A 25,399-nucleotide genomic window follows, 5' to 3' on the forward strand; every position below is an offset into this window, starting at 1 on the left:
CTTGCTGGCAATAACACCAAATCTAAAACTTTCTCCATGTTCATTTTAAAGTTTAGCCTTTTTTTTATTTTTGCAGTAGGCAGCTTATAATAAAACACAAAACGAATGTGCAAAACTTTATTACAACAGAATGATGACACAAACTGTCATTTAGATTCCGCCACAAATTCAGAAAACTTAAAGCAGAGTTATCTATGATTTACGTTTGCACAAAAAAAAACACTAAAGCACGGCTAACAGTGATGCATAGTGTTACGTTTTGAACTAAATGCAACAACAGAACTGATTCTGGCATACACAGTCACTCCCACCCTTATGTAATGTTTCAAAAACTCCCAGGCACTATTTGGGGGATGCAACCAAAGTTTTGACCCAAAGGAAGTGTTATCTGAAGGATAAATGGAGCTCAGTTTTAAGAAATTTGGGATGAAACCGCTTCTGCAAGCATGTAATTTAAAACTACAAGGCATTTTACAGATCAAAATCAAAGATAGATACTAGTATATTGTTCCTTTTTTGTTGTTGATTACAATTTTAAAAACATTATAGGGGCTTTTACACAAATTTTCCAGCTTAAATACTGTCATCTGAATGTATTGCAGCATATACTTTTTTTTCTTCTTTCCTTCATGCGTATTATTTCTTTATAACATTTAGCAGAAAGTATATTGTCTTATATAACGTAACCACATAAACTTTATACAGTAAAGTGCTGCACACAACATCACTGAAATCACAACGGCAATGATAAAGCAGGCTAATTTGAATAGCAATCTTGCAATGAAGAGCTAAACATTCCAAACTGATCCATAATTTCCCTCAAACTGTTTGTCCTGTAAATGTAATGAAATGGCACACTGCAATTAGCAGTCCGGAGAAACGGTAAGTATAATATTGCCAAATTGTGACCAGCGTGAAGGCACTTTATGTATAACTGTGCATTTAAATTTAAATAATACTACTTCAGCATTTCCATTGCAACCACGAAAGTGCAGTAAAAATTAGGATTTAAAGCATATTTGAAAATCTCCATCCACCACGTCAAGAAGAAAAGCCAGGCAAGACTCACATAATGTAATATGCAGCCGATTAATATAGGACAACTATAAACGTTGCAATACTAGATAAGAGTGCAAAGGTGCAAGAAGATATTGGCATTGAGCAATATAGGGGACAATTAAGGGTGACTTTGCAAGGTTGTTTCCCACTGATGTCTACAAGTACAAACGGCAAACTAAAGCTTTGATGTTTAGACACACTTTGTGTAACAAATTTAAGAACTTCAGAGAAAAGTGCAACTATAAGACATCTTGCTCATCTTTCAAAGTCAGAACCACTTACACTGATAGATGGCAACAATGTAAATGCTAAATTCCTGCGCAGCTGACGACAGGACGACCGTAGGCTGTCCATGGATGAAGTTGTAGAATAAGACTGTCACCATTTCAAACAATAAACAAGCATAGCAGTGCTACTTTTCTGCTGTACATAGAAATGAATATTGCACTGGCTTCTTAACGAGTAAAGCGTGTCAGTTATTCCTCAAACCCACCATGAATGGCTTTGAATAATAATTTAACAATTAACAATGAGCCGAACAAAAGCAGATGGTAAAACGAGCAGAGATGAAAGTGTTCACTATGACTATGGGGTTTTGACCAGATCATAAACATGAATATGAAAGTCATCATCGTATTTGATATAGTACACTGAGGGCTTGGCTGGGACCTGGTAGATGACCAGGCCTGTTCTCTTCACTCCCTTGTCGGTAACATACTCCACTTGTTTCCCCACCAGACTTTCAGTCTCTTCTCCCGGCTTTCTGTCCGCAGGCAACAGGTGCTTGTTTTCTGAAGGAGGAGAGTGAAACATTACAACATGTGCAGTAAACTTACAGATAAAATCAGCAAACTTCACCTTGAGGATATTGTGACATCTATAGAGTTTTTCCACACACTGTCCAAAGGTAGTATTTTGTCATATTGACCAGGTCAGGTCAACAAACGTAAGAACATCTCACACCCAGGAAACTTGTTGTAAGTCTCACCTCTAATACTGAGCTTCTAAATACCAACACAGTGACAGCCATTTTAAAGCAGTCCACTGGAATTTGACTTTGTTGGTTTTCAAGTTTCTATCCATTTTGACTCTATGTTTGGATGAAGGATTGAGTTTAGTTGCATCCCATTTTTTGTTATAAGTTGCGATTGTCAGAGAAAATGAAAAAGGACGGTTCGCTGGAGTCTGGAATCCAAGAAAATGGTTTTTAGCCCATCCTTAATATCCAGTTTAGCAGACTAGTGTTTAACACATAGTGATAGTTGTGGGAAAATAACTTTGCTGCACTTTTTATGGTTGTATCTCATTACATATTTCAGAGATAAAAGTTAAAGTAAAAATTATAACCCCATATATAGTCATCTGACCAAAGAAAATACACGCTTAGTCTTTCTCCGCATTATTAACACAATTCAATCTGACGTGAAGGTGTCTCTTCCTCAGACGTAGACTTTTTCTTTGTCTGCAACCAGAGTTCTGCTGGTTGTCTTTTTGGTGAATACCACTGGGCACATATCTCACTTTCTTTCCAGCTTTTTAAAAAATTGTTCAGTTCCTACCTCCACCAGGATCAGTCTGTGCTGTTTGGCTCTTTTTAAATTTGTCCATACTTCTCATTTTAGCTCAGGATACTCAGAAACGCTGTGATAACTTTTTATATCCTTCTCCTGCTTGGTGAGCATGTGACAGCTCAGTGTCAGCTAGATTTCACCAGGCACATCAGTCTGTGTGGCACATTGAAAAAGTCAGCTTCAGGGAGAGTTCATATTGATCTTCGTGATTTCTGTTTTTGCACGAATAGTTCCATTTTTGTTTGTCAATATGAATAGTTTATGGTCATTAAATAAAACATCCTTACTGGAAAATATGAAAAAAATTCTTGCTTTAGTATTAGGTAGACAGTTAGATTTGACATTTGCAGTATTCGCAATCTGCACGCCAATCATATATCTGTCCCTGTCCTAAATCTTTTTGATGCTGTTGATCACAGAGTTGTGGGGCATTGTGATGTTGGGAAAACAAAGAGAAATGTGAGGCAAAAATGGCTAACGTGCATGTTATTTCCATTTCCAGTAGTTACATTAGAATTTCAAGTTTTTATAATACTCTGCAGCCCTAATTGCTAATACTGTAATGTGAGGTTAACATATTGAAGGCGTTATTCTAATTTAGAAGTGGAAGATGCTTAAGAATCCAAGATCTATGACAGTAGTCTGATAGCCTTTAGGCAATCAGACTGGTTTCACACGTCTCCAAAGAGGGTTTAGTTTGGAGAACTCCAAAGAGGGTTTAGTTTGGAGGGCATAACATGATGCAGGATATGACGTTTAAATGCTGAACAAAACAAAAAGTCCAAGTTTTTGAAACCATATCTAAAATAAATTCTTCCCATCTTTGAGCCTGCACAGACAGACATATTTCAAGAGAGAAGTGGAATGTGGCTTGAATGATGCAGAAGCACACACGAACATAACCCACAGTAAATACCCTGGAGGATTTCCTGGTGTACTCAGACATGGTCTCATGCTATCATTTTTTTTATTATTTGTATGCCATGTTTGGAAGTGGGATGAGCTCTTTCAGACGTCTGAAGTAAGTGTTGCAAATATTTCTGCTTTCACATGCGGACTGGTCAGGACATCAAGCATGCGGCAGATGGGTGTAAACAACTTTAGAGCGATGAAAGGTTAGATCGAAAACAGATAATCTATACTCTCTGGTGTTCATGTAACATGTTAAGGTACAACTCCTTATTAAAGCATACAAACTCAAAAATGCTTGAAATCAACCAGGTACTCCTTATGTCTGTTTGTTTTCCTTCCTCAAACTGGAAATAAAGGAGGCAGATTATTCTATGTGGAGAAAAACAACTGAGACAACCTTCAATATCTGTAACATCTGCTGAACTTGGTGTTCTTGATCCCATTTCTGATGCCTCGAGGAAAACACTGCATACAACTCTTTCTGAATAAATCAGCTTTTGTTAAAACACAAATTAACAGTACCTGCTTCTGGCAAAATCCTGAGGTCCCCATCTGCATAGTCATCCCACAGCTGGTACATATAAAGAACTGGGTCCTTTTCATAAGTGATATAATACCAGTTTGTCATGACTGGAGCTCGGGATAGGACCATGCCTCTCCACTCATTCTTCTCTCCATCTTCCTTTTCAAACAAATGCTCCACTGCTTTGCCCACAAGTTCCTCTGCCCCTGCTGGGATCTTTATTTTGTTGTTTACTGCAGAGACACAAGTGGACATGTTGCTCAAAACGAATAAAAACGCCTGAGTACCTTGTGAATTAGAGGTACATGAACTAAGGCTGGGCGATTACTTGAATTTTTGGTTTTTAAATATACATTTTTTTAGAAATAGGGATGTTTTTTTCCACCAATGCAATCCTTAGGTTTTCATAGTTCAGAGTGATGTCAGCATCCCGTTTGACAAGTATGTTTTACAGATCCCATTTATCAGGATTCTGTTTATTTTGAATTCAGGTCAGTTCTACGATGGAGTATTAGAGCAAGGCTACGATTTTTATTTTATTTTTTTAATTATGAGAATAATGTCAAAGTAACACAAGAATAAAATGTTAATATTAGCTGAATATAGTCGCAAATCAAGACAATGAAGTAGTAATTTTATGAGAACTCCTGCACAAAATATTACAGATAAGTAACTTCTTACTCTTTTAACACATCAGCATCAAAGTGTTATCAGTAGCAGGACTTTGAAACAATTGTGCAAACGACAGTCCATTTTGAAAAAAGAACATGGACTGAGCTGGTCACATCAGATCTTGATAACTGTATCAAAGCTTTATCTCATTAAAACATCTGTTTATTTGTGACTTTAAGATAATCATCTGCTAAAATTGTCTTCATTCTGCAAATATTGTGACTGTTCTTCTAATTAAAGACAAAATTCTTGTAGCCAGGCCCTAGCAGTAATTGAAGTAAAAGACACTTTTTGAAAATAGTTTCTGTCATTTGACCTTTCCTTTGAATAAAATGTAGTCTTTATCAAAATCAGAAATTGGTTCTCAGATGAATCAGTTCATCTGAGATTTTATCTTTAAGCCATACCGCCCAGCCTTAGCGTAGACACATACTCACCGATATTCTCTGACAGGACCTGCAGGTTGGACACTCTCACGTCCTTGAAAAGCTCTATGCCGTAGACGCAGTCAAAGCCGTCGTACTTCACCATGAAGAGAGAGGGGTTAACGCTGAGTCTGTCCAGCACCGTCCCCTTCCATTTGCTTTGGTTCCCCTTCTCTCGCCAGTTATGCTGGATGCGTAATCCCAGGATGGAGTTGGGGTCCGGCGTCGCCACATCACTCAGTTCCCCACTGCTCCGCTTTCTGATATCCGACATGGACAGAAAACCTTAGATGTTTTCACACAGAAGTGGGGTAATTCTGATTCCCGGCTAATAAGACTGGTACATTTTAGTATTACTGCGAGGGAGCTTTGTTCACTTCATGGACTGCATGTAAATACAAGAACATGAGCAAGAGATCACATCCTACATGTGTTACCGACTTTTCCTCTTCTGAGAGCATATTATAAGAAAATGAAGCATTGTGTGGTTAAATAATTTAGCTAATAGGACATCATGATCTCTTTTGACCCGTTTTAAACATTAGAAGTTTATTACTACTCCCCTAAAATGTTTTTCTAATTTATTTTTCAAAGCAAACTAAAATATTTTGACAGTATTATAAGCAGTCATTAGTACCCCAGCATTACATTAAGATTTGAAACAAAAAATATATCAGAATAAGCTTTGCTAGCCACGATTGTGTGCAAAAAAAAAAAAATTAAGAGCACACATTAGGTATATGCATTTATAAACGTAGGGCAAATAATAGAACATCACACAAATATAAAAAAAGCAAAAAATATTCCAATTCCTGTAATCATAATTAAACATACTACTAGAGATTCAATAATCTACTCTATAAGTTTTACTTTGAGCGTTTTATTTGTATAAACATGGGTGGGACTGTTATTTTCTACATCTTGTCCATGTTTTTCACTACTGGAAAACTAAATTATCTTTTTATTTTTTTTAAACACTGAGTAAATTCAGGAAAAATTATTTTTGAGTGTGTGTGTTTTTGGTGGGTGCTGCGCTGTGTTATGGCTGGTTGAGTCCAACATCTTCACTGGCATCACATTAAAAGGACATTAAATTGTAGATTGGCAGTATAGCCAAAATGAACAAACAAGCAAAAAGGAACATATGGCTTTTTGCAGAATATTTAATAAAACTTCCCTAGGATCCCTTGAAGATGGAGCGGGGAAAGCAAATTTTGTGTTCATACATTCCCTGCTTTCTTTGACACTAGCCACATGGATCCAATCACATTCACATTTGTAGATTAAAGCACAGCAACTCGGGAGATTGTGCCTTTCCGCAGTCTCCTTGTGTGAAATTAGGTTTGCTTGATTTGAAAAAAAAAAAAAGTTCCAAAAGTTTTGATTGTAATGACACATTTTCACACATCACTTTATCCAATAGTTCACTTTCACGTACCTGCCCCTTTTCTTGGACATGCCTCTGGAATCTCAAAGGTTACTATTTGAAAGAAAAAGTAGATACTTTAGTTGTTAAGTCACCAGGAAGAACAGACAGTCAGACACAGGAGAAGAGGGAAATTTAAATAATCCTAAAAAAAACCCCAACAAAAACAAATGGGCTTGACGTGTTGCTCTAAAGACTGATAACTCCATCAACCAATGAGCAGGCATCACTGTGCCACTTCCTGAGCATTTATTCGGGTGACATAGCTATGGAGGTCACGTCCAAAGATGAGTTAGCTCGCACGCCAGTACAACTGGATGACAAGCCTGCGGGTGTCATTTGCATGAATATTTCACATACCAACATATCATTGCCACGAGGGAAGTCTGGAAAAAATAATATTTATATACACTTGTATTAGCTCACATTCCTACTGAACTAAATACCGCGCGGTCTGTCTGGTCACTCGTTGTCAATGCAGATGTTACTGAAGGTAAAGCAGAGGCGTTCAGTCAGCCATATCTATCTGCTTACCGGTCTCACCGACAAGCTAACAACCGGTAGCAACAAATGGATGTTTATTACGTCCGTATTCGAAGTAGTGGAACATGGCTTAATTACCTTTAAGCAGATTTCATGTCAGTACTGTTCGGTTTGTATGGCGGATAAATGTTGCCACACGCCAACCCGCCCGCGTAAATCTCGCGAAACCTATGGAAAAACTGGAGTTAGCTGTGGCTGGTTGATCGTGGGGGGGCGAGGGAGGAGGAGACTCGAGTTCCCAGCAAGCCTAAAGGTTGCCATGACGGCAGGAAAAAACGTAAGCAAACGCGCGGGGAATTGTGGGTATTGATGTTTCTAAATGCCATCGCCTGCTGGATAAGTTTCTAATGTTTTGATTTGTAAATGCAGCAAAGTTTATGTCAAAACTAGAGTCTGTGTAGCTTTTTTTCCCTTCAAATTGCGACATTATCTAACATCGATAACTTACCATTCAAATTCACATTGTCACACTTATAATTCACACGGACAATGATAATTTGAAAATATCTTTCGACAGACTTTTTATTATTTTTCCTTTTATTATTTAGAAAGAAATGTGTATATTTATAACAGATGGTTGGGAACAATCAGACATATTGCGTAGTTGCGTCATACTAGATTGTATGGAGCGCTTGTGCCAGCAGAGGGCAGAAGAGGTTTGATTATTTTGGGGGTTTTTATCAGTTTGGTTAGAATCTAGGAAACATGGGCACTTCATATTGCCACAAACTACATAGGCCCAGTTTGTGATGAAGTAGACCTTCCCTTACTTAATTAGTGTGCATTTTATACATTTTATACTGTGAACTGTCACTCTTGTATCTATATTGTTGTCTGGAAATAATATACATTATATACTGTATGTATATTATATACATTTGAATCCAAGACTTGTTCTTTGCATCCTTTATTTCTGCCAATTATTTTTGGTATGATGTTTTTCATATTGTAGTGGATGGTGATGTGTGTGGGCGGATCTCCTGCACAGATATGTATGACAGTAGTTATCAAAAAGCCTTCAAATGAATATACTCTGTATTATAAAGAGGATACTCAAAGTTACACACCATTTTCTTATTAATTAATAAAAATGCGTCATTAAATTGGAACACATATTCATATTTTCTTAAATTGTCCTAAAATAATAAGTAATTTTTTGCAATAGGGATTTTGGCAAAAAAAAACATAAAAGGAGCATGTTTTTTTTTTTTTTTTTTGCCAAATTATGACTTAGGCTATTATTTTAGGAAGGCGATGACATGCAACTCCATGAAGTAAAAAAATGATGCCAAATCATTCTCATATGCAGTTAAAACATTTAATTCAAAATTACCACAATTGGTTAATTGTTTTTTGACCAGGATTTACTTGTAACAGAGAAATGTACATCTGAAAGTGCTAATTTATTCATTGACCACCACGATATATGACTGAAAATAACAGATTTTCACAAGCTCTGTCCATTATCTTTGCATCAGATCTTGTTTTCCATAAGAAATAAATACTTTCTAATAACTTCTCCTCACCCACTCGCTGTAGGGATTTAATGGATTTTTGCAGACGTTTTATGTACTTTTACAGGTAGTGAAGAAAAATTAGATTTGAAATGCAGAACAATTTGTCCGTTTTGCCTTTGGTAGTAGAAAAAGGACCAAGTAAAGTTAATTTGTCTAATTTTCTTTCAGCACTTTTTCAATCCACTCCCTGAAGGAGTCAACACGTGTGTAAACATCAGGAGTCCTCAGGTCTCCACATCGCCGCCCGGAGAAAGAGACAACACCTGCTGAAGCTCCGTCACACACCAAGGGGCCTCCTGAATCCCCCTGCAAAATAGCAATTCAAGAAATATGATCAGTTACGAGGTTATTTGAAAGTTTGGCCACTGTGATATTTGTTTCTACTTTGTATTTTGACCTGCCTTACCGAGCAGAAGCCCTGTATGTTCCGTGAACCCATGGAACAAACCATCGTTCTGGCTATGGGAACTTCTCTCCATCTCCTCTGACATGTTCGTGGTGACATAATTGTGACGTTGACCTCCTGAAGCCTGTTTGCCAAGGTCCTGTTGTCTGCTATGTCCCCCCAACCTGCTGTGATGCAACTACTTCCCGTTCTGAGGCGACCAGACTTCAGAGAGATCAATTGCACTTCTTTAGTAAGATTTGCCCTGCTGCTAAGCTGAGGAATTATAAAAAGAAAACAAACAATAGCAAAGTTAGAGGTTAATGCTAATTCAATTATGTGTAGAAAGAAACAAGATTTACAGATTTAGAATGTAATATATTTGACCCAACCTTCAATAGCATGATGTCATTTGCAAGTTCAGTGTAGTCTGGATGGGGAAAGGATCTGAGAACACGAAGGCTCTGCTTTGCTGGCTCGTTGGCTTCCAGTGTATCTGCTCCAAGCACAACTGTGTATGGTCTAAAAGTCACAGAATTGCACAAGTTGCATGCATTACAAAAAAAACCCCCAAAAAACAACATAACTGCAAACAAAATATGAAAACTGTAGTTTAATTTATTGTCAGTGAGGAGAAAATATAAGGAGTGCACTGATTGCAGTTTTCTGGATTACCGATCTGTCGCAAGCCGTACCTGCCGATTCTGAATTTTTGTGAAATGTTATCACGGTAAATATAGCAAGAAAGTCACTGAGTTGGTGAAAGTGGGGTGACTATTGATAAATGCAAACATGCAGACATGACCTGGTGGGCCAGTCTGTCAGTCAAACCTCTCTCACAGGAGAACAAAAGTTGACAGTGGTTGATTTTTAGACCTTCGCTGAGGTAGATAAGATTAGCTTCACATGTAAGCATCAGGCGATCACCAATCTTCCTAATTGAAGGAAATTGGCACTGATAAATTAGCTGGCCCATAAACAGATACACCCATAAAAAGGAGATTGTTTTTTTTTTTTCTTAAGAAGTATGTAGCTACTTATGTTCAACTGTTTATTTTTATGTGTCTATTATGAGGGCTTTTTTCTGTCTGCGTTCATCAAAGCCATTCATTTAAATTAATTTTCTGGAGCTCTATAGATTTCTTGTAATTTTGAATCTTGCAAACTAGCAAGATACTAGCAAGCAAAGTATAACTTTTGTGCTACACTAAGTGTAAGAAATAGTGAACATTGTTACCTTTCTCTCCAGAATCTTCTTTCTAGGATAAATTCTTGAAAGGTTTCTTGTTTTCTGATTGTCTGAGAATTATTTTGAATTTCTTAGATTTGTAGCGGTGAGCAAAACTTACACTATCAAGTCGCAATGTGCTGCTGTGAGCACAAAATCTTCTCTTATCAGCACGCCGCCGCAGACATGTCGACCTTGGATTTGCAGCGAGACCATGTAAGGCCGCGAGTGGGGGACAGCATCTCTACCACCAACGATCCAAGTGCCTTCAGCTCCTGCAATTAAAAAAATAAACTCTACAGTTCTGCATTTTGTACCCTGGTGCTGGTTGCATGACTGCAGCCAACTTTAGCATGAAGGCGCTGTGGATTACCCTGGAATGCACAGAGCAGCAGCAGTATGAATCTGAAGGTCATGGTGTCCTGTGAAATCCACACTTTGCTCTCTTAGCTTTATAGCATTTTAAGAATCGGGGGGTAAAAAAAGACAACTTCCTCATTTGCGGCTTATTTGCCAACGAGCTGATAATGTTTCTGTTAGGCTGGTGAAATGACAAAAGATACCTTACAAAATTTCTGAAATAAGTTTCAAAATAGGATTTTAAAACCGAAGTGATCTTACAGAAAAAAAATAGTAGAGGAAAAAAATTACCTTTTCTGTGCCAGTGGTTGTTTTAATACACACATCCTCTTTAGACAGCTAAACAATTTCCCTTTTTCAGCTTATTGCATCAAAGTTTGGGTGAAAAAACTGTTAGGAAAGAATGTGACTTTACTGCCACTTCGCTTTTCCGTTTGACTTCTCAGCTGCAAAAAATAAAATAAAAAATGCTTGTTCCTCAGCAAAATTGCTTTTACTACTGTAGTCATATTCGCTGCTTATATAGAAAAACTGCAATCACTTTCAGAATGCTTTACAAAGAAAAAGCTCCTTGACATGAGAAAATTTTAAATTACCTAGAATGACATGAAAAAAATGAACCTTGGCGTTGATAAAAAAAAAAAATAAAAATAAAAATAAAAACTTAGCAGAGAATTGTGGTCCTCTCAGATGGTAAATGGCTCAGGCAATTTTTCAACTACTGAAAACATGGAAAAGCTTTTCCAAATCTGTATTTAATTTTTTGTTTTAAATAAAACTCCCAAAAATTCATCACATGTTTTCCTGAAGCATCATTTTCATAATTTCTCATGAAATCTTTGTAATTGAAAACTAAATAAAAGTGTAAAGTATCCCTAACTCTGAACTACTAAGCTATGATTTCACACTTTAAAATTACACCAGTGTTTGGCATATGTATGTGAGGCTGAAGTGGCGAATATTATATTAAATCTACTTTTTTGAGCTTTTACTACATTACAATGTTATTTCCTTGTGAAAAATCTTTCCAGATTATTGCTGTGATTCATTTGATTTCCAGTTGAAAAATTATATAATCTCCCATGAGAGCTATTCAGGGATGCCTAAACATTTCGTCATGCAACTCTCCGCCTAATTACTGACATTTTGGAGTTTCAATCTGCAGTCGAGCTCCATCCTCAGGGCACCGCTTCACCCTGAGCCCCCGCCAGCCTAACGGGAGCTGCAATTAGGGAACCTCTGGTCTGACTGCGATTGTGCGCTTGTCATGCAATCTACTTCTCAGGTCAAATCTCCTAAAAACGGTTGAAATCTTGGAGATGCATTGCTGGACGACGTGTTGAAAAGAAAGTGTGAGAAAGGGAAGGAGCACCAATTATAGCAATTATGCAAAGTGAAATTTATTTTCAATTATTTTTGATATACACAGCATTCCCATATCAAACAAAGGCAATAGAGTTACTTGCTTGTGCTATAAACTAGACAGAACTTAACATCTCCAACCCATTCAAATGCGTTTATAAGATAAAATTAAGAGGCAAAAAGGTTTAATTCTTATTGCCAAAAACATCAAAAAGGGTATGATTTTTGTGTTTGACACATCTACTTAAATTTATGTATTGATAGCGTATTTTTTCCTAAAGATTATGCCTTTAGTTGCATCCTTTAAATGCATTTTGCTTTATTCTGACACCAGCTGACAGAGGCATGGAAATGAAATGAACAACTCCCTGAGCAGGAAGACCTTCTGTAATAAGCTTATGACACACATTTATTTGTTTTCACAATGTTGTTGATCCATTGAAGATATTTGGATATGTCTGTGTAGACGTTGGGTACATCTGGGTAGGTGCAGTTGTTAAGTTTGTTGAATGACACAACACCAACAGCTACCCCGTTGCACACCAGTGGACCACCGGAATCACCCTGTAAAAATATTAGCGTTTTATTTTTACATTGACCAAATTATTTTAGACTACATGAAGAGCAGTAACACTTACCTGACAAAATCCTTTGTCTGTGTTGTATCCACCAGCACAGATCACATTAGGAGGAAATCCATTCCACCATTTCTCCCGACAGAGTTGTGGATTTAAGATTGACACATTCACCACTCTCAGGTCATCCACCATAACATGGTTGGTCCCAGTTTTACCCCATCCAGCCACAGAGCAGATCTGATCATCTTTAAGGTTTGCATTGGAAGACGATGGAAGTGGAATTATTTTCACCCTGTCATTTAGTGGAGCTTTCCCGGACAACTGAAGATGTACAAAATGACAAGAAATACTATCTCACCTATTTTTTTTTAACACTATCTCCATTAAATCTATACAATTTATATGAATCAATGCTCACTACATGTCACAATGCATGTTATTTGTATTAATATATCTACTTACTTTAAGGAGCATGATGTCATCACCAAGATCAACAGATTCATAAGTTGGATATTTGCAGACATATTCAATATTCATTGGGCTCATGTTGCTGTTTGACAGCTTGTGGGTTCCCACAACAACACGCACAGGTTCACTGAAGAGTTAGATATTGAAATACTTATGGCCATCAGTTACAGTTTTTATAGTAATTTTATGACTATTTCAATGCTCATCATTCAGAAACAGACAGATGAAGAACTTACTCTATAGCACAGTGTGCAGCAGTGACCACAAAGTCCTCGCTCACCAGAAATCCTCCACAACATGACCATTCCTGTTTTGCACTGAGACCATGTACTGCATTGAGTTCTCGGGTGCTCTTTCCCCATGTATGATGTCACTCCCATGGACTGCAATAATGAATAAAAAGAAAAATAAAAAAATCAGCCTAGAAATATTTTAGTTAGAAAGTAAAAGACAGAAGATCTCTCACCATTTTGTCCAAGAGATGTCACAATGTGGAAAAGCAGTAATGTACCCAGGCCATGCATGGTGCCGGCTCTTGTAGGTTGTGCTAGTGATGCTGGGGTTTTTATAGCATATTGCTTCACTGGCTAGCGACATTATCTAAAATCTAAAATCTAGATATTTGTTTTTAGCACATATGTCAGTAAACAAATGTAAAAAAAAATATCTAAAAGTTTCCTACTTCTATCTAATCAATCAACCCCCACCACTGATGTTTCAGATGAAAATATAGTACTTTCAGAATGAGTCGCTACTGGATGGAAAGTTACACAACTCAGTCTTAATGGCACTTAGTGCATTTAAAATTACCTTTCAGTTTTACTTCTAGATTTAAAAACTTTCAACTTCTTGATATTTATGATCTCTTTAGTAAAATTTGGCACCTAGATGCTTCCATATATCACTGCTTTACTATGTTACATTATGGTTTTCTGCTGCATTGGTTGTTTTTATGATTCATTCATTTGCTTTTGATTATTTGGGAACTGGACAGCAGGCACATCTAAACATCTCATCTCACCACAATGAATCCATTGTTATTGTTTTGTGTACTTTTGGCCTTGGAATATGAGTCCAACACAACACATGTTGTCCAGCACATGGACACGTATTGGTTTTAAAAAAGGACTAATTGAAATAGATATGTAGTCACGTATACCCTTAGAGTCACCAACAGGTGGCAGTGTAGTAATGAGGACATATCCTGCCTTCTCTGTCAGCTTTTTGCTGGATTTTCCTACATGGCTGAAAATAATTCAAGACGCCACATCTATCCGTCCCATGTTTGTATCTTTTATATGCTGAATGTAAATCACAAACACATATCTTTTCCATAATGAAACATTGTGGGAAGAACAACCAGGTGACAAATTTATTTCCCTGGTAACCAGTAGTTTGGCGATTAAAATCAAGTTGAAGTTGTTTTGTGTCTGATTGCTATTCATTCGTCTTCCTGTGTTCTTATTCAACAGAGTAGAGAAAAGTGTGAGGATGACAGGGGGGTTACCAAACCACAAGTTAACCACTTATTTCAACACAGTGTGTTGAAAAAGGAAGTCAACTAGAAAACAACTGGCTCCTTCATAAGAGGAGTAAAGACCAGAGATATAAGCTGCATTTCCATCACAAATGTGTGCAAAACATTGTTTTTATTATGCCAAAGTAAAAAAAAAAAACCCAAACAAACAGAAATCTCTCAAATTTCCTTATTTAACAACAAGGGACTCTTTAGTTTTGGTTTCTATCACATCAAGGGAACTGGAGTGCATCTGTCACACTGCACTGTGCCTTGAACCTTTGTGGAATAAAGTTTAAATTCAACATTTTTTTAATTCTTGGACAAAATAGTTATTTACAACAGAAAAATTGTGCAGACCATTTACACACTAGCTATGTACACATATTTCTGTAATATGATCAAAAAACTTCAGTAGGATTTAGCTGTACTGGAAGATTTTGTCGTAAATGGGTCTGAGGATATCTATAGTTATGAAAGAAGCATCATGGCCATTGGAAGGAAGTCCTGAACATAAGCATCATTCTGATATAAGTTTCTCTGTAGAATGGCTGGACTAAACTTTAGAGATGAGAAACTTTCGTCTGTGGGAAGCTCAAAGTCGAGGATCTGCAGTTTTGCATCAAAAGGAGTCAGTTTAGGTGGTTTGAGCATCTGATCAGGATTCCCCTGGGCATCTGACAGAACTGACTCCATAGACCATATATATAGTATAATACCGCCGTTAAATATGTACTTATATGTTGAGAAATAACAAAAAGAATCTCACTTTTAGCATTTGACTGCATTTTGCGTTTCTTTATTTAATAATTCTGTTGATTACCAGAAGTTGGCAAAGGCAAGGAAATTAAATGAACAACTCCCTGAGCAGGAAGACCTTCTGTAATAAGCTTATGACACACATTTCTTCGTTTTCATAATGTTGTTGATCCATTGAAGATATTTGGATATGTCTGTGTAGACGTTGGGTACATCTGGGTAGGTGCAGTTGTTAAGTTTGTTGAATGACACAATACCAACAGCTACCCCGTTGCACACCAGTGGACCACCGGAATCACCCTGTAAAAATATTAGCGTTTTATTTTTACATTGACCAAATTATTTTAGACTACATGAAGAGCAGTAACACTTACCTGACAAAATCCTTTGTCTGTGTTGTATCCACCAGCACAGATCACATTACAAGGAAATCCATTCCACCATTTCTCCCGACAGAGTTGTGGATTTAAGATCGATGTACAAAAGGACAAGAAATACTAGATCACCTTTTATTTTTTAACACCATCTCCATCTCCATTAAATCTACCACCACCTTCTCTTTAGAAATAAGGGTATTGTGACATGTGCACTACATGTCACAATGCATGTTATTTGTATTAATATATCTACTTACTTTAAGGAGCATGATGTCATCACCAAGATCAACAGATTCATAAGTTGGATATTTGCAGACATATTCAATATTCATTGGGCTCATGTTGCTGTTTGACAGCTTGTGGGTTCCCACAACAACACGCACAGGTTCACTGAAGAGTTAGATATTGAAATACTTATGGTCATCAGTTACAGTTTTTATAGTAATTTTATGACTATTTCAATGCTCATCATTCAGAAACAGACAGATGAAGAACTTACTCTATAGCACAGTGTGCAGCAGTGACCACAAAGTCCTCGCTCACCAGAAATCCTCCACACACATGACCATTCCTGTTTTGCACTGAGACCATGTACTGCATTGAGTTCTCGGGTGCTCTTTCCCCATGTATGATGTCACTCCCATGGACTGCAATAATGAATAAAAAAAATTAAAAAAATCAGCCTAGAAATATTTTAGTTAGAAAGTAAAAGGCAGAAGATCTCTTACCATTTTGTCCAAGAGATGTCACAATGTGGAAAAGCAGTAATGTACCCAGGCCATGCATGGTGCCGGCTGATGCTTGTCATGCTGAACAGTGCTTGCGATGCTGGGGTTTTTATAGCTATTGGTCCACTGGCTAGCGTCATTATCTAAAATCTAAATAATTTTCTTTACCACATAGACCACAAATTAAATGTCAAAAATATGCATGTACATGCAAGTTTCATACTCTTATCTAAACAATCAATAGACCTGATGAATAGACTTGATGTTGAAAACTTAGATAACCCAGTCTTCATGCCACTGAGTAACATTTCAAATTACATTTTAGTTTTACTTCTGCTTTTTGGTATTTATGATATCATTAGTGACATATGGGACTAATATGCTTGCTTATATCACTGCTTTACTATGTCACATTACAGTTTTCTGCTGCATTGGTTGCTTTCAGCATTTTATAAATAGGATTTATTAATGTTTGCAATCATTCATTTGGTTTTGCTTACGAAGGAAATGGACAGCAGATACATCTAAAGGTCTCACCTCAGCACAGTGAACCTCTTGTGTATTTTTGGCCTTAGAATATGTGTCCAACACTTGTTCGGTGTCAATAGTATTAGCTTTAAAAAAAAGAACAATTTGAAAATTGTACACCCTTAGAGTCACCAACAGGTGGCAGTGTAGTAGTGAGGACATATGCTGCTTTCTCTGTCAAATTTTTACTGGATCTTCCTTGATGGTTAAAATACTTCAAGGTGTCATATCTATCCATCCCAGGTTTTTATCTTTTCTATGCTGAATAGAAATCATAAATACAGATCTTTTTTATTAAGAGACATTGTGAGAAGAACAACCAGGTGACAAATTTATTTCCCTGTTAACCAGTAATTTGGAGATTAAAATCAAGTTGAAGTTGTTTTGTGTCTGATTGCTATTCATTTGTCTGCCTGTGTTCTTATTCAACAGAGTATAGAAAAGTGTGAGGATGACAGGGGGGTTACCAAACCACAAGTTAACCTCCTATATTGACACAGTAAGAAAGTCAACTAGAAAACAACTAGCTCCTTCATAAGAGGAGTAAAGACCAGCCATATAAGCTGCATTTCCATCACAAATGTGTGCAAAACATTGTTTTTATTACGCCAAGCAAGAGCAAGAAACATTAGGTAGTGATCATTTTTCAATTTTTTGTAATACCTTTATTTCTAAAGAGAAGGGGGTGGTAGAAAGGCAGAAAAGATGGATATCTGGTAAGGCAAAATTGAATTTATTTAAATATACATGTAAGAAATACGTGGATGAAGTCAATTTATATCTCAATATAGAAAGTACAGAGGGAAAGATTAGGGAAGTTATATTGATAGCAGCAAAAATAAAAATTCCTGTAAGTAAAAGTAAGAACAAAAAGAAAGAAGTACCTCGGTGGATACAAGAGTGCAGTGATCAATAAGGAAAATAAACCCACCTTTTAGAGTACTGAAGAGAACACATAATTTTAAAAACGTAATTTAATATAAAAAAGGACAGATATTAAGAAGGCAAAGAAGACAAAATGGAGAGATTTTTGTGATTCAATAGGCAGATCAACTCCTATAGCTAATGTATGGGGAATGATTATGAAAATGAGGGGAAATAGACACATACCCAATTTGAACAGCAGTAACAAATTAAGAGAAAGTTAAAATTATGGCAAGAACACTTGCAAAGATCCATAGTTCAGATCATTTGACAACACGGGAAATTTAGGAGGGAGCAGACAAGAAGGGCAAATGATTTTATTTTAGAAGGTGAAACAACTCCAGGCAATGTCATGGATGTTTTCTTATGCAAAAAATGAAGAGAGTCTTTAGACTGGTTGGACTTAACCCTCAACAGATGAGGACCTCTTTTATCTGTGATACATATATGCATATATATGTTTCTGTTGATCTATAAAAAGAGTGTGTATCATTTGAATACGTTTTGCTTTATTTAATATATTTGTTGAGTGCCAGAAGCTGACAGAGGCATGAAAATGAAATGAACAACTCCCTGAGCAGGAAGACCTTCTGTAATAAGCTTATGATACACATTTATTTGTTTTCACAATGTTGTTGATCCATTGAAGATATTTGGATATGTCTGTGTAGACGTTGGGTACATCTGGATAGTTGCAGTTGTTAAGTTTGTTGAATGACACAACACCAACAGCTACCCCGTTGCACACCAGTGGACCACCGGAATCACCCTGTAAAAATATTAGGGTTTTATTTTTACATTGACCAAATTATTTTAGACTACATGAAGAGCAGTAACACTTACCTGACAAAATCCTTTGTCTGTGTTGTATCCACCAGCACAGATCACATTAGGAGGAAATCCAGCCCCCCATTTCTCCCGACAGAGTTGTGGATTTAAGATTGACACATTCACCACTCTCAGGTCATCCACCATAACATGGTTGGTCTCAGTTTTACCCCATCCAGCCACAGAGCAGTTCTGATCATCTTTAAGGTTTGCATTGGAAGACGATGGAAGTGGAATTATTTTCACCCTGTTATTTAGCGGAAATTTCCTGGACAACTGAAGATGTACAAAAAGACAAATACCAACTTAGATCTTTTTAAAACTACCTCCACATTAAATCAATAAAATACACAAAAAATAGGTTTGTACTAAATGTCACATTTCATGTTGCTTGTATTAATACATACTTACTTTAAGGAGCATGATGTCATCACCACGTCCAACAGCTGTATAATTTGGGAATCTACAGAAGTATTCAATATTCACTGGGCTCATGTTCCTCTTCGATAGCTTGTGGGTTCCCAGAACAACATGCACAGGTGCACTGAAACATTAAATGTTAAAATTCTTATGAGGGGACATTTTAATGGTCATCAATAAGAAACAGACATAGAAGAGGAACTCACTCGTCAGCACAGTGTGCAGCAGTGACCACAATGTCCTGCCTGACCAGAAATCCTCCACATGTATGACCCTGTTTATTTTGCACTGAGACCATGTACTGCATCGAGTTGGCTGGGGCTTTTTCCCCATGTATAATGTCACTCCCCTGGACTGAAAATACAGATAAAGATTAGCAATTGGTTAAGTGAGACAATTGGAGAAAGACAATCGGATATTCTCTTACCAGTTTGTCCAAGACATGCTAGAACATTGAAAAACAGAAATGTGGACAAACAGTCCATGATGCCAGCAGATCCAACTTGTGCTCAAAGTATTGTTTATCTGGGCCTTTTATGCAGGTGTTCAGTTTACAAGCAGTCATTATCTCCAGCAATCTCTTTTTTACACCCACATCCGTCAAAGTAAGCCGCTTTCAACCAGTGACATCATTTTTAACCCTCATCAATATGAGTCAAGTTTGACTCAAACTGAATGAGTCTCGTGTGATCTGTTACATTCATAAGATTATTTTCTTTGCTACTTTGCTTAGAACTTTTCTCTGACTTAATTCACAGCCGATTCCTTTGGACTCTGTTAATTTCAAACAGAGCCATTTTCTTAGATTCACACAAATACATTTGGGGTTTAGACTATCCCAACCCAAATCATACTTCTTTCTGTATAATAATGAAGTAAATGTATGTCATTCATTTCACCATGAATAATCAACCCAATTACAAACCTGACATAACTTCCTTTTTTCTCATGGAAACATTTTTTATTATTATACATTCAAAAAGCCATTAAGCTCATTTTATCTGTCAACCAATTGATCTAAAATAAAAATGATAGTCTATCAAACTAACACGTCTTTATCTGCATTTGTTGAATAAAAATATTATGAACCAACTAACATAAATAGAAGGAGAAACGACAAACTAATTACCTTGAATGATTAGACCAAATGGTGTAAAATAAAAGGGGAATGCTCATTAACCTTTTTAGTATTATTGATGATGCCCAAATAGCAATGTATGATATCTAATCAAAATTTCATAAAATCTTGCATGAAAATATCTTGAGTTAATTATTTCTTAATGTGTCGACAGATTTACTTTCAAAGTGGAGCATTATGGCTTCTGCTACTACGTAAAAAAGATAAATAAAACTTAAGGACAACTGACTTAAGGATACAGAGATAAAAAAAAGAAAGGGGGAAGGAAAGGAAGAAATGTGAGGGAAGAGTTTGAAAGAAAAGGAGTAATGGAGAAAAATAAGCATAAAGAGAACACAAGTCAACACCTTAAAGTCTGCCTCTAAATCTGCGGAGAAGAAACAAACCAAGGAAACAACAATGAGCAATATATACGTAATGATAAGAATTATAACATCATTGGGAAGTAAACGGTAATACAAGATATATTTAGTGGCAACTACAGCCCAATTGACAGTGTATCTGACAACACTTGTGTTTTCTTTGCTTTATTAATTTATCTGGTTTAAGAAGAAAGGTGGGGTTTAAAGTTATCTCTCTTACATATGTTCCCTCCCAGTTGGAAACGAGAAGTGAAACAGATTTTTTTCATGTCACTTTCATGCATGTGTCAGTTCTAGCCTTTTTGACTTTCAGGTCTTTTCTCCCTAACCTGCTGGTCACCTATTTAGAACATTGTAGGCCGAAGTCTATGAATATTGTAAAATAGTCTTTAAAAGTATATTCTAAAATCACGCCATTGCCAAAAGAGGATATAAAATGTTTTAAGACCCAAAAGTTCTGGACAATACAGGACGAATGGTAAACGTGTCCTGCATTGAAAGAAATTGTGGTAAAATCATGTAAAGGATGTCTTAGCAATGATCATAAAGCACATTTGGAAGCTTTCCCACAAAATAATCTCCTAACCTGACTATGTCTGGCAGTAGAAATCTATTGTGAAAGTAGAGGAGTAGGATGAACCATCATAAAAGGACAAACCTGTGTGTAGCAGCTACATTACAGTGGAATTTATAGAGTGCTGCACTATGGGTCAGTGCAGAGGTCCAAATATCACTCCAAAAAACAGGAAGAAGAGTAGCAACAGCTGGGTACTACACTATGCTGTGTCCAAGACGGTGTTGTCCTCTATGTTCCAGGACATACTCTGCAGTGTATGAGAACAGAAGCGTAGACCTGACACTATGACCGGGGGTTAGGTGTATCCAACTCAAATCCACAACAGCCAGTGTCCAGCATGTTTTTGATGTGTTTCTGCCGCACTGTGGCGGATTTAAGTTCTGCAGAACCCTGCTAATGAGCCATTCAATAGATTCATGTGTGCTGCAACAGGAAAGCATTTAAGAATCCAGGATACTGGTTCATGATGGCTTACTTTGAACACCTTTTACCTGGAGGCTGCATTGGTGTACTTGCAAATCCATACATTAGAGCTGTATTCACTCAAGGCTATATTACACTAGAATCCTTCCGACTATGGGATGTAAACTAAAATATACCTTTTGTGCCAGAAATTGCAGATTTCTATTTGAAAAACCAGGAACTATTTTCCTTCCTCTTCATAACAGAGTTAACAATGTGGATTTACTTGAGTCATATTAGTTATAACATGGACTTCAGCAGTATGTGTTGCAGATACCTCCCACCATGACTCAAATCACTAACAGAAACAGCACACACTTACCTCTGTGAAGAAGTTATTTTGTTTGTGGTGTTTGAAAATAAAAGAGACAGCTGAACATATTCGAAAGCATTTTGTTTTATTCAGCTAAAGAGCAGAAGCTGACGACATTGCCCGAGATAGAATCCACAACTTAATGCTTCGTTCTAAGGGTTTGCACAGCAACATTTCTTATCCTTCAAAGGGCATCTGAGCCACGAATGATACATAGAAATGTCTGTGTAGATGTTGGGTGCATTTGGGTAGGAGCAGTTGGAATTTCTGTTGAATGACACGATACCCACAGCTTTCCCGTCACACACCAGAGGGCCACCGGAATCACCCTATGAAGATGAGGAGTTTTTGTACATTTGTTTGATATCTGTCACTATGAAAGAACTTTTCTGCCATAATCCAAGACTACATAGTTTCAGTCTGAAAGCAGGATTTCATGTTTTTTGTTCTCAAAATGTTTTATATTTTTGATAACATTTTTATTTTGAAAGCAGGACTTCATATCTTTCATCTCAAAACTTGTAATGATTGCACTCAAAACTTCTCATGCTCACACTTACTCTCTGCTCAGAACAAATCTTCGCTTGCAAAAACTCTGCTTGCTTGCTATTGTTTTCAAAACCTTTAATACTTTTGCTTACATTTTCATTTTGAAATCAGGACTTCATGTCTTTTTTTCAAAAGTTCAGATTTAGTTCACCGAGTCTGAAGTTTTTCTCGCACTCAGACTTGGTCTCTGCTCTCTTTTGTAAACACCTTTTGGGACAATCGCCTGGCAACCTCTCAGCCAATAACATGAAAGCATTTGTTTTCTTGCAGCGGGTTTGTCTGTGTGGCTACTATCGATTGTATCAGTAGAGCTGCTACTTGCTATTACAACTGCTAGTGATTCCAAAAGTGAGCAGAGTCTAAGTATGAGCGCAATCATTAGAACTGTGAGAAGAAAGTTATGAAGTCCTGGTTTCAAACTGAAAATGTGTGCTCTGGAATTGTGGCAGAAAAATTCCTCCATATATCACCTTATGTTTGGACTATTAATATACAGAAAATACAAAAGATATACCTGACAGAATCCTTTTGTGGTTCCAAATCCACCAGCACAGATCACATTTGGTGGAAGAGTGTTATCCCATGCCTTCTGACAGACTTGTGAATTTATGATTTTCACCTCTGCAACTCTAAGATCATTGCTGTATATGTTGCTTTCTGTTTTACCCCATCCGGCGACCATGCATCTCTGATTTTCTGTAAAGTTTCTGAAATTTGGAATTGGAATGGTCTTCACTGCATTGACATTGGAGACTTTCTCAGAGAGCTGAAAAGGCAAAAATAGAAGGAAAAAAGCATTACAAATTTCATGATTTTTCCTCATCTGTAAATCCAAGATTGTAAATAGCATGTACTTATATAATGCTTAAACTAATCTAGAGAGCACCAACATTTTTCTATTTACATTCAGTTTTCTTCAAAACACCTGCATACTTGATGAACTGAGACTGAATTTTCACAATTAAACATTTGCACAACAGATTAATCTTCTACTAAATTTAAACGGTGAGTGAATTGTGTAAGTAGTTAAACTTCTCTAAAGACTTTAATAGCACTCTTTCTCCTTTGTCTTACTGCAGAATATTTACAATTGCTAAATCTGCATAAGAACATCTAGTATGACTGTAACGTATTGGTTAGAAATGTTAAAATTAGTTATAATAATTATATTCGTTCATCATTTTTTGTTTCACCATTATTTATAAAGGTGACATCACTGGAATATTTTGAGTGGGTTGATAAGTCAATATAGGATTTGGGAAAAATAAAAACTAAAATTATTAATACTTGTATCAGTAGAGCTGCTACTTGCTATTACAACTGCTAGTGATAATAATTATGTTGCTTATATTTATGGTGCAGGACAACTGATTTACACTGAATAATATGTCTCACAATATGTGAGAAAAACACTTTTAACATAAGTACTGCAATATTAACAACTGGTGAGTTTCTGCACAGTAATCACACTAAAAACTTGTGTTGTGGACCTTTCATAATCACATACTTACTTTAAGCAGCATGATGTCATCGCCACTTCCAACGTTCTGGTAATCTGGGAATACGCAGCTGTACTGAATATTTATTTTTCTTATGTTTGAACTTCTGATATTCTGATTTCCCACGACAACCAGATTGGGTTTACTGAAAGTATTGACAGTAAGTAGGTTATGACATACATTAGCAACAAACGAACTCTACCATTAGTGGGATGCAACAATAGAATAAGGAATTGGACTAACGGAATATTGCAGTGTGCAGCAGTGAGCACAAAGTCCTCACTGATCAGAAATCCTCCACATGCATGACGTCCATTGCTTTGCACTGAGACCATGTACTGCATCGAGTTTACAGGAGCCTTATCCCCATTTATGATGTGACTTGCATGAACTAAAGAGGTAGGTAAAGGACAAAACCAGTTCAGATGCCTGCTTAGTTATTCATGAATAAAAATATGTGGATTTCTTACCTGTTTGACAGAGAAATGTCAGCACAAGGAGATGTTGAAATTTCTTCAGTATGAACATGTTGCCAGCAAATCAAGCTTGTTCCAGCTGTGCTGTAGTTTGTCAAGTTGAGCTTTTTATATCGCAGTTTCTTTTCCTTGCACATCCTATTATCTATGAAAATCTATATTAGCTTCACATCTTACCACATCCCCCTTGAATATACACTTCCGCTTGACAATTAGAAGTGTCTTTTATCATCTTTGAATACTCAGAAGTCATTATACTACGAACACGAGAAACGTTTCTTACCAGCCATCTCCATATCTTCAAACATCGCCCTGCTTTACTATAATTTCCTGTTCCCTTTCAGTTGTACTTTGATTTTTCTTGTTCACACGTTTTTAAATGCCACTAAGTTAAAGTGATGTTATTTGAAAATATATAGTGTTTCATTGAAATGCAACACCATTTTCATCAGATACAGTTTGTTCATCCAGTCGTATACATTACCAGTAGTGGCTGGTACTATGGTTATATTTAGTCACTTACAATAAGTGAGTAACTTTCTGAAAACAATGTACAAACAAAAGTAGTTTTACTGTACCAATTTTTTTCCTTCAACTTGAAAACGATTACTTATGAAGGAAAGTTATTCTTAGTTGACTACAATTTCTGGCTACTTCTGGAAAATCACTTTTTAACCAAAATTGCAGCAGACAGAAGCGTTTAATTGTTTCTAGAGAGACTTTCAGTCAGTCAATGAGATTCATTGTTTGAATATTTTCTTTTCAGGCAATTGTGCCATTTTGAGGTGATGTAAACAGAAATCAGTAAATATTGTCACTGAAACTACTTTCCACAGTTTCAATGTGCATACATTACCTACCATAAAAATTTTGGTTTAAAATATATATATATATATATATATATATATATTATA

General features: G+C 36.6%; 4 protein-coding genes and 1 pseudogene across 4 annotated transcripts; all 5 read right to left on the bottom strand.

Annotated features, from left to right (window-relative positions):
• Positions 1-103: 103 nt before the first annotated feature.
• LOC129374770 (spindlin-1-like) lies at positions 104-7,384 on the bottom strand. The gene is made up of 5 exons (XM_055053406.1): positions 7,210-7,384; positions 6,601-6,642; positions 5,175-5,422; positions 4,065-4,298; positions 104-1,850 (listed from the first exon to the last, which is right to left on the bottom strand). The coding sequence occupies exons 2-5, from the start codon at positions 6,618-6,620 to the stop codon at positions 1,645-1,647; spliced, it is 708 nt and encodes a 235-aa protein (XP_054909381.1). The 5' UTR covers positions 6,621-6,642; positions 7,210-7,384; the 3' UTR covers positions 104-1,644.
• A 1,051-nt stretch (positions 7,385-8,435) lies between these two features.
• On the bottom strand, positions 8,436-10,812 carry LOC129374764 (mast cell protease 3-like). The gene is made up of 5 exons (XM_055053393.1): positions 10,635-10,812; positions 10,383-10,536; positions 9,426-9,555; positions 9,055-9,309; positions 8,436-8,954 (listed from the first exon to the last, which is right to left on the bottom strand). The coding sequence occupies exons 1-5, from the start codon at positions 10,675-10,677 to the stop codon at positions 8,802-8,804; spliced, it is 735 nt and encodes a 244-aa protein (XP_054909368.1). The 5' UTR covers positions 10,678-10,812; the 3' UTR covers positions 8,436-8,801.
• Positions 10,813-12,003: 1,191 nt separating this feature from the next.
• Positions 12,004-13,556, bottom strand: LOC129374760 (mast cell protease 1A-like; annotated as a pseudogene).
• Positions 13,557-15,390: 1,834 nt separating this feature from the next.
• Positions 15,391-16,473, bottom strand: LOC129369067 (duodenase-1-like). Its single transcript, XM_055044379.1, has 5 exons — positions 16,410-16,473; positions 16,181-16,328; positions 15,905-16,071; positions 15,679-15,794; positions 15,391-15,604 (listed from the first exon to the last, which is right to left on the bottom strand). Exons 1-5 carry the CDS (start codon positions 16,465-16,467, stop codon positions 15,437-15,439), a joined length of 657 nt encoding a protein of 218 aa, XP_054900354.1. The 5' UTR covers positions 16,468-16,473; the 3' UTR covers positions 15,391-15,436.
• A 1,433-nt stretch (positions 16,474-17,906) lies between these two features.
• LOC129369075 (serine protease 53-like) lies at positions 17,907-24,569 on the bottom strand. The gene is made up of 10 exons (XM_055044392.1): positions 24,480-24,569; positions 24,253-24,400; positions 24,022-24,154; positions 23,025-23,276; positions 22,122-22,290; positions 19,537-19,617; positions 19,316-19,463; positions 19,101-19,233; positions 18,705-18,965; positions 17,907-18,630 (listed from the first exon to the last, which is right to left on the bottom strand). Exons 1-10 carry the CDS (start codon positions 24,535-24,537, stop codon positions 18,463-18,465), a joined length of 1,551 nt encoding a protein of 516 aa, XP_054900367.1. The 5' UTR covers positions 24,538-24,569; the 3' UTR covers positions 17,907-18,462.
• Positions 24,570-25,399: the final 830 nt, after the last annotated feature.

This window comes from Poeciliopsis prolifica, unplaced genomic scaffold, assembly GCF_027474105.1.
Source record: "Poeciliopsis prolifica strain line A6 unplaced genomic scaffold, Auburn_PproV2 SCAFFOLD002, whole genome shotgun sequence".
Lineage (NCBI taxonomy): Eukaryota > Metazoa > Chordata > Actinopteri > Cyprinodontiformes > Poeciliidae > Poeciliopsis > Poeciliopsis prolifica.

Bases quoted from the DNA above. Each gene is read 5' to 3' on its own strand.
- LOC129374770 (XM_055053406.1), bottom strand. From the start codon at position 6,620: ATGTCCAAGAAAAGGGGCAG. The intron at 5,423-6,600 runs GTACGTGAAAGT...GTCGGATATCAG, and splicing joins ATGTCCAAGAAAAGGGGCAG to AAAGCGGAGCAGTGGGGAAC. The intron at 1,851-4,064 runs GTACTGTTAATT...CTCCTCCTTCAG, and splicing joins CAGGATTTTGCCAGAAGCAG to AAAACAAGCACCTGTTGCCT.
- LOC129374764 (XM_055053393.1), bottom strand. From the start codon at position 10,677: ATGACCTTCAGATTCATACTGCTGCTGCTCTGTGCATTCCAGG. The intron at 9,556-10,382 runs GTAAGTTTTGCT...TGTGACTTTTAG, and splicing joins GCACATTGCGACTTGATAGT to ACCATACACAGTTGTGCTTG. The intron at 9,310-9,425 runs GTTGGGTCAAAT...ATAATTCCTCAG, and splicing joins ATGACATCATGCTATTGAAG to CTTAGCAGCAGGGCAAATCT.
- LOC129369067 (XM_055044379.1), bottom strand. From the start codon at position 16,467: ATGCATGGCCTGGGTACATTACTGCTTTTCCACATTGTGACATCTCTT. The intron at 16,072-16,180 runs GTAAGTTCTTCA...CTAACTCTTCAG, and splicing joins GCTGCACACTGTGCTATAGA to TGAACCTGTGCGTGTTGTTG. The intron at 15,795-15,904 runs GTGACATGTAGT...TCTAGTATTTCT, and splicing joins TAATACAAATAACATGCATT to TGTCCTTTTGTACATCGATC.
- LOC129369075 (XM_055044392.1), bottom strand. From the start codon at position 24,537: ATGTTCATACTGAAGAAATTTCAACATCTCCTTGTGCTGACATTTCTC. The intron at 19,618-22,121 runs ACCCTTAGAACG...CAATACTTTGAG, and splicing joins TAAGAAATGTTGCTGTGCAA to CACAAGTTGGATCTGCTGGC. The intron at 18,631-18,704 runs GTAAGTGTTACT...ATATTTTTACAG, and splicing joins CAGACAAAGGATTTTGTCAG to GGTGATTCCGGTGGTCCACT.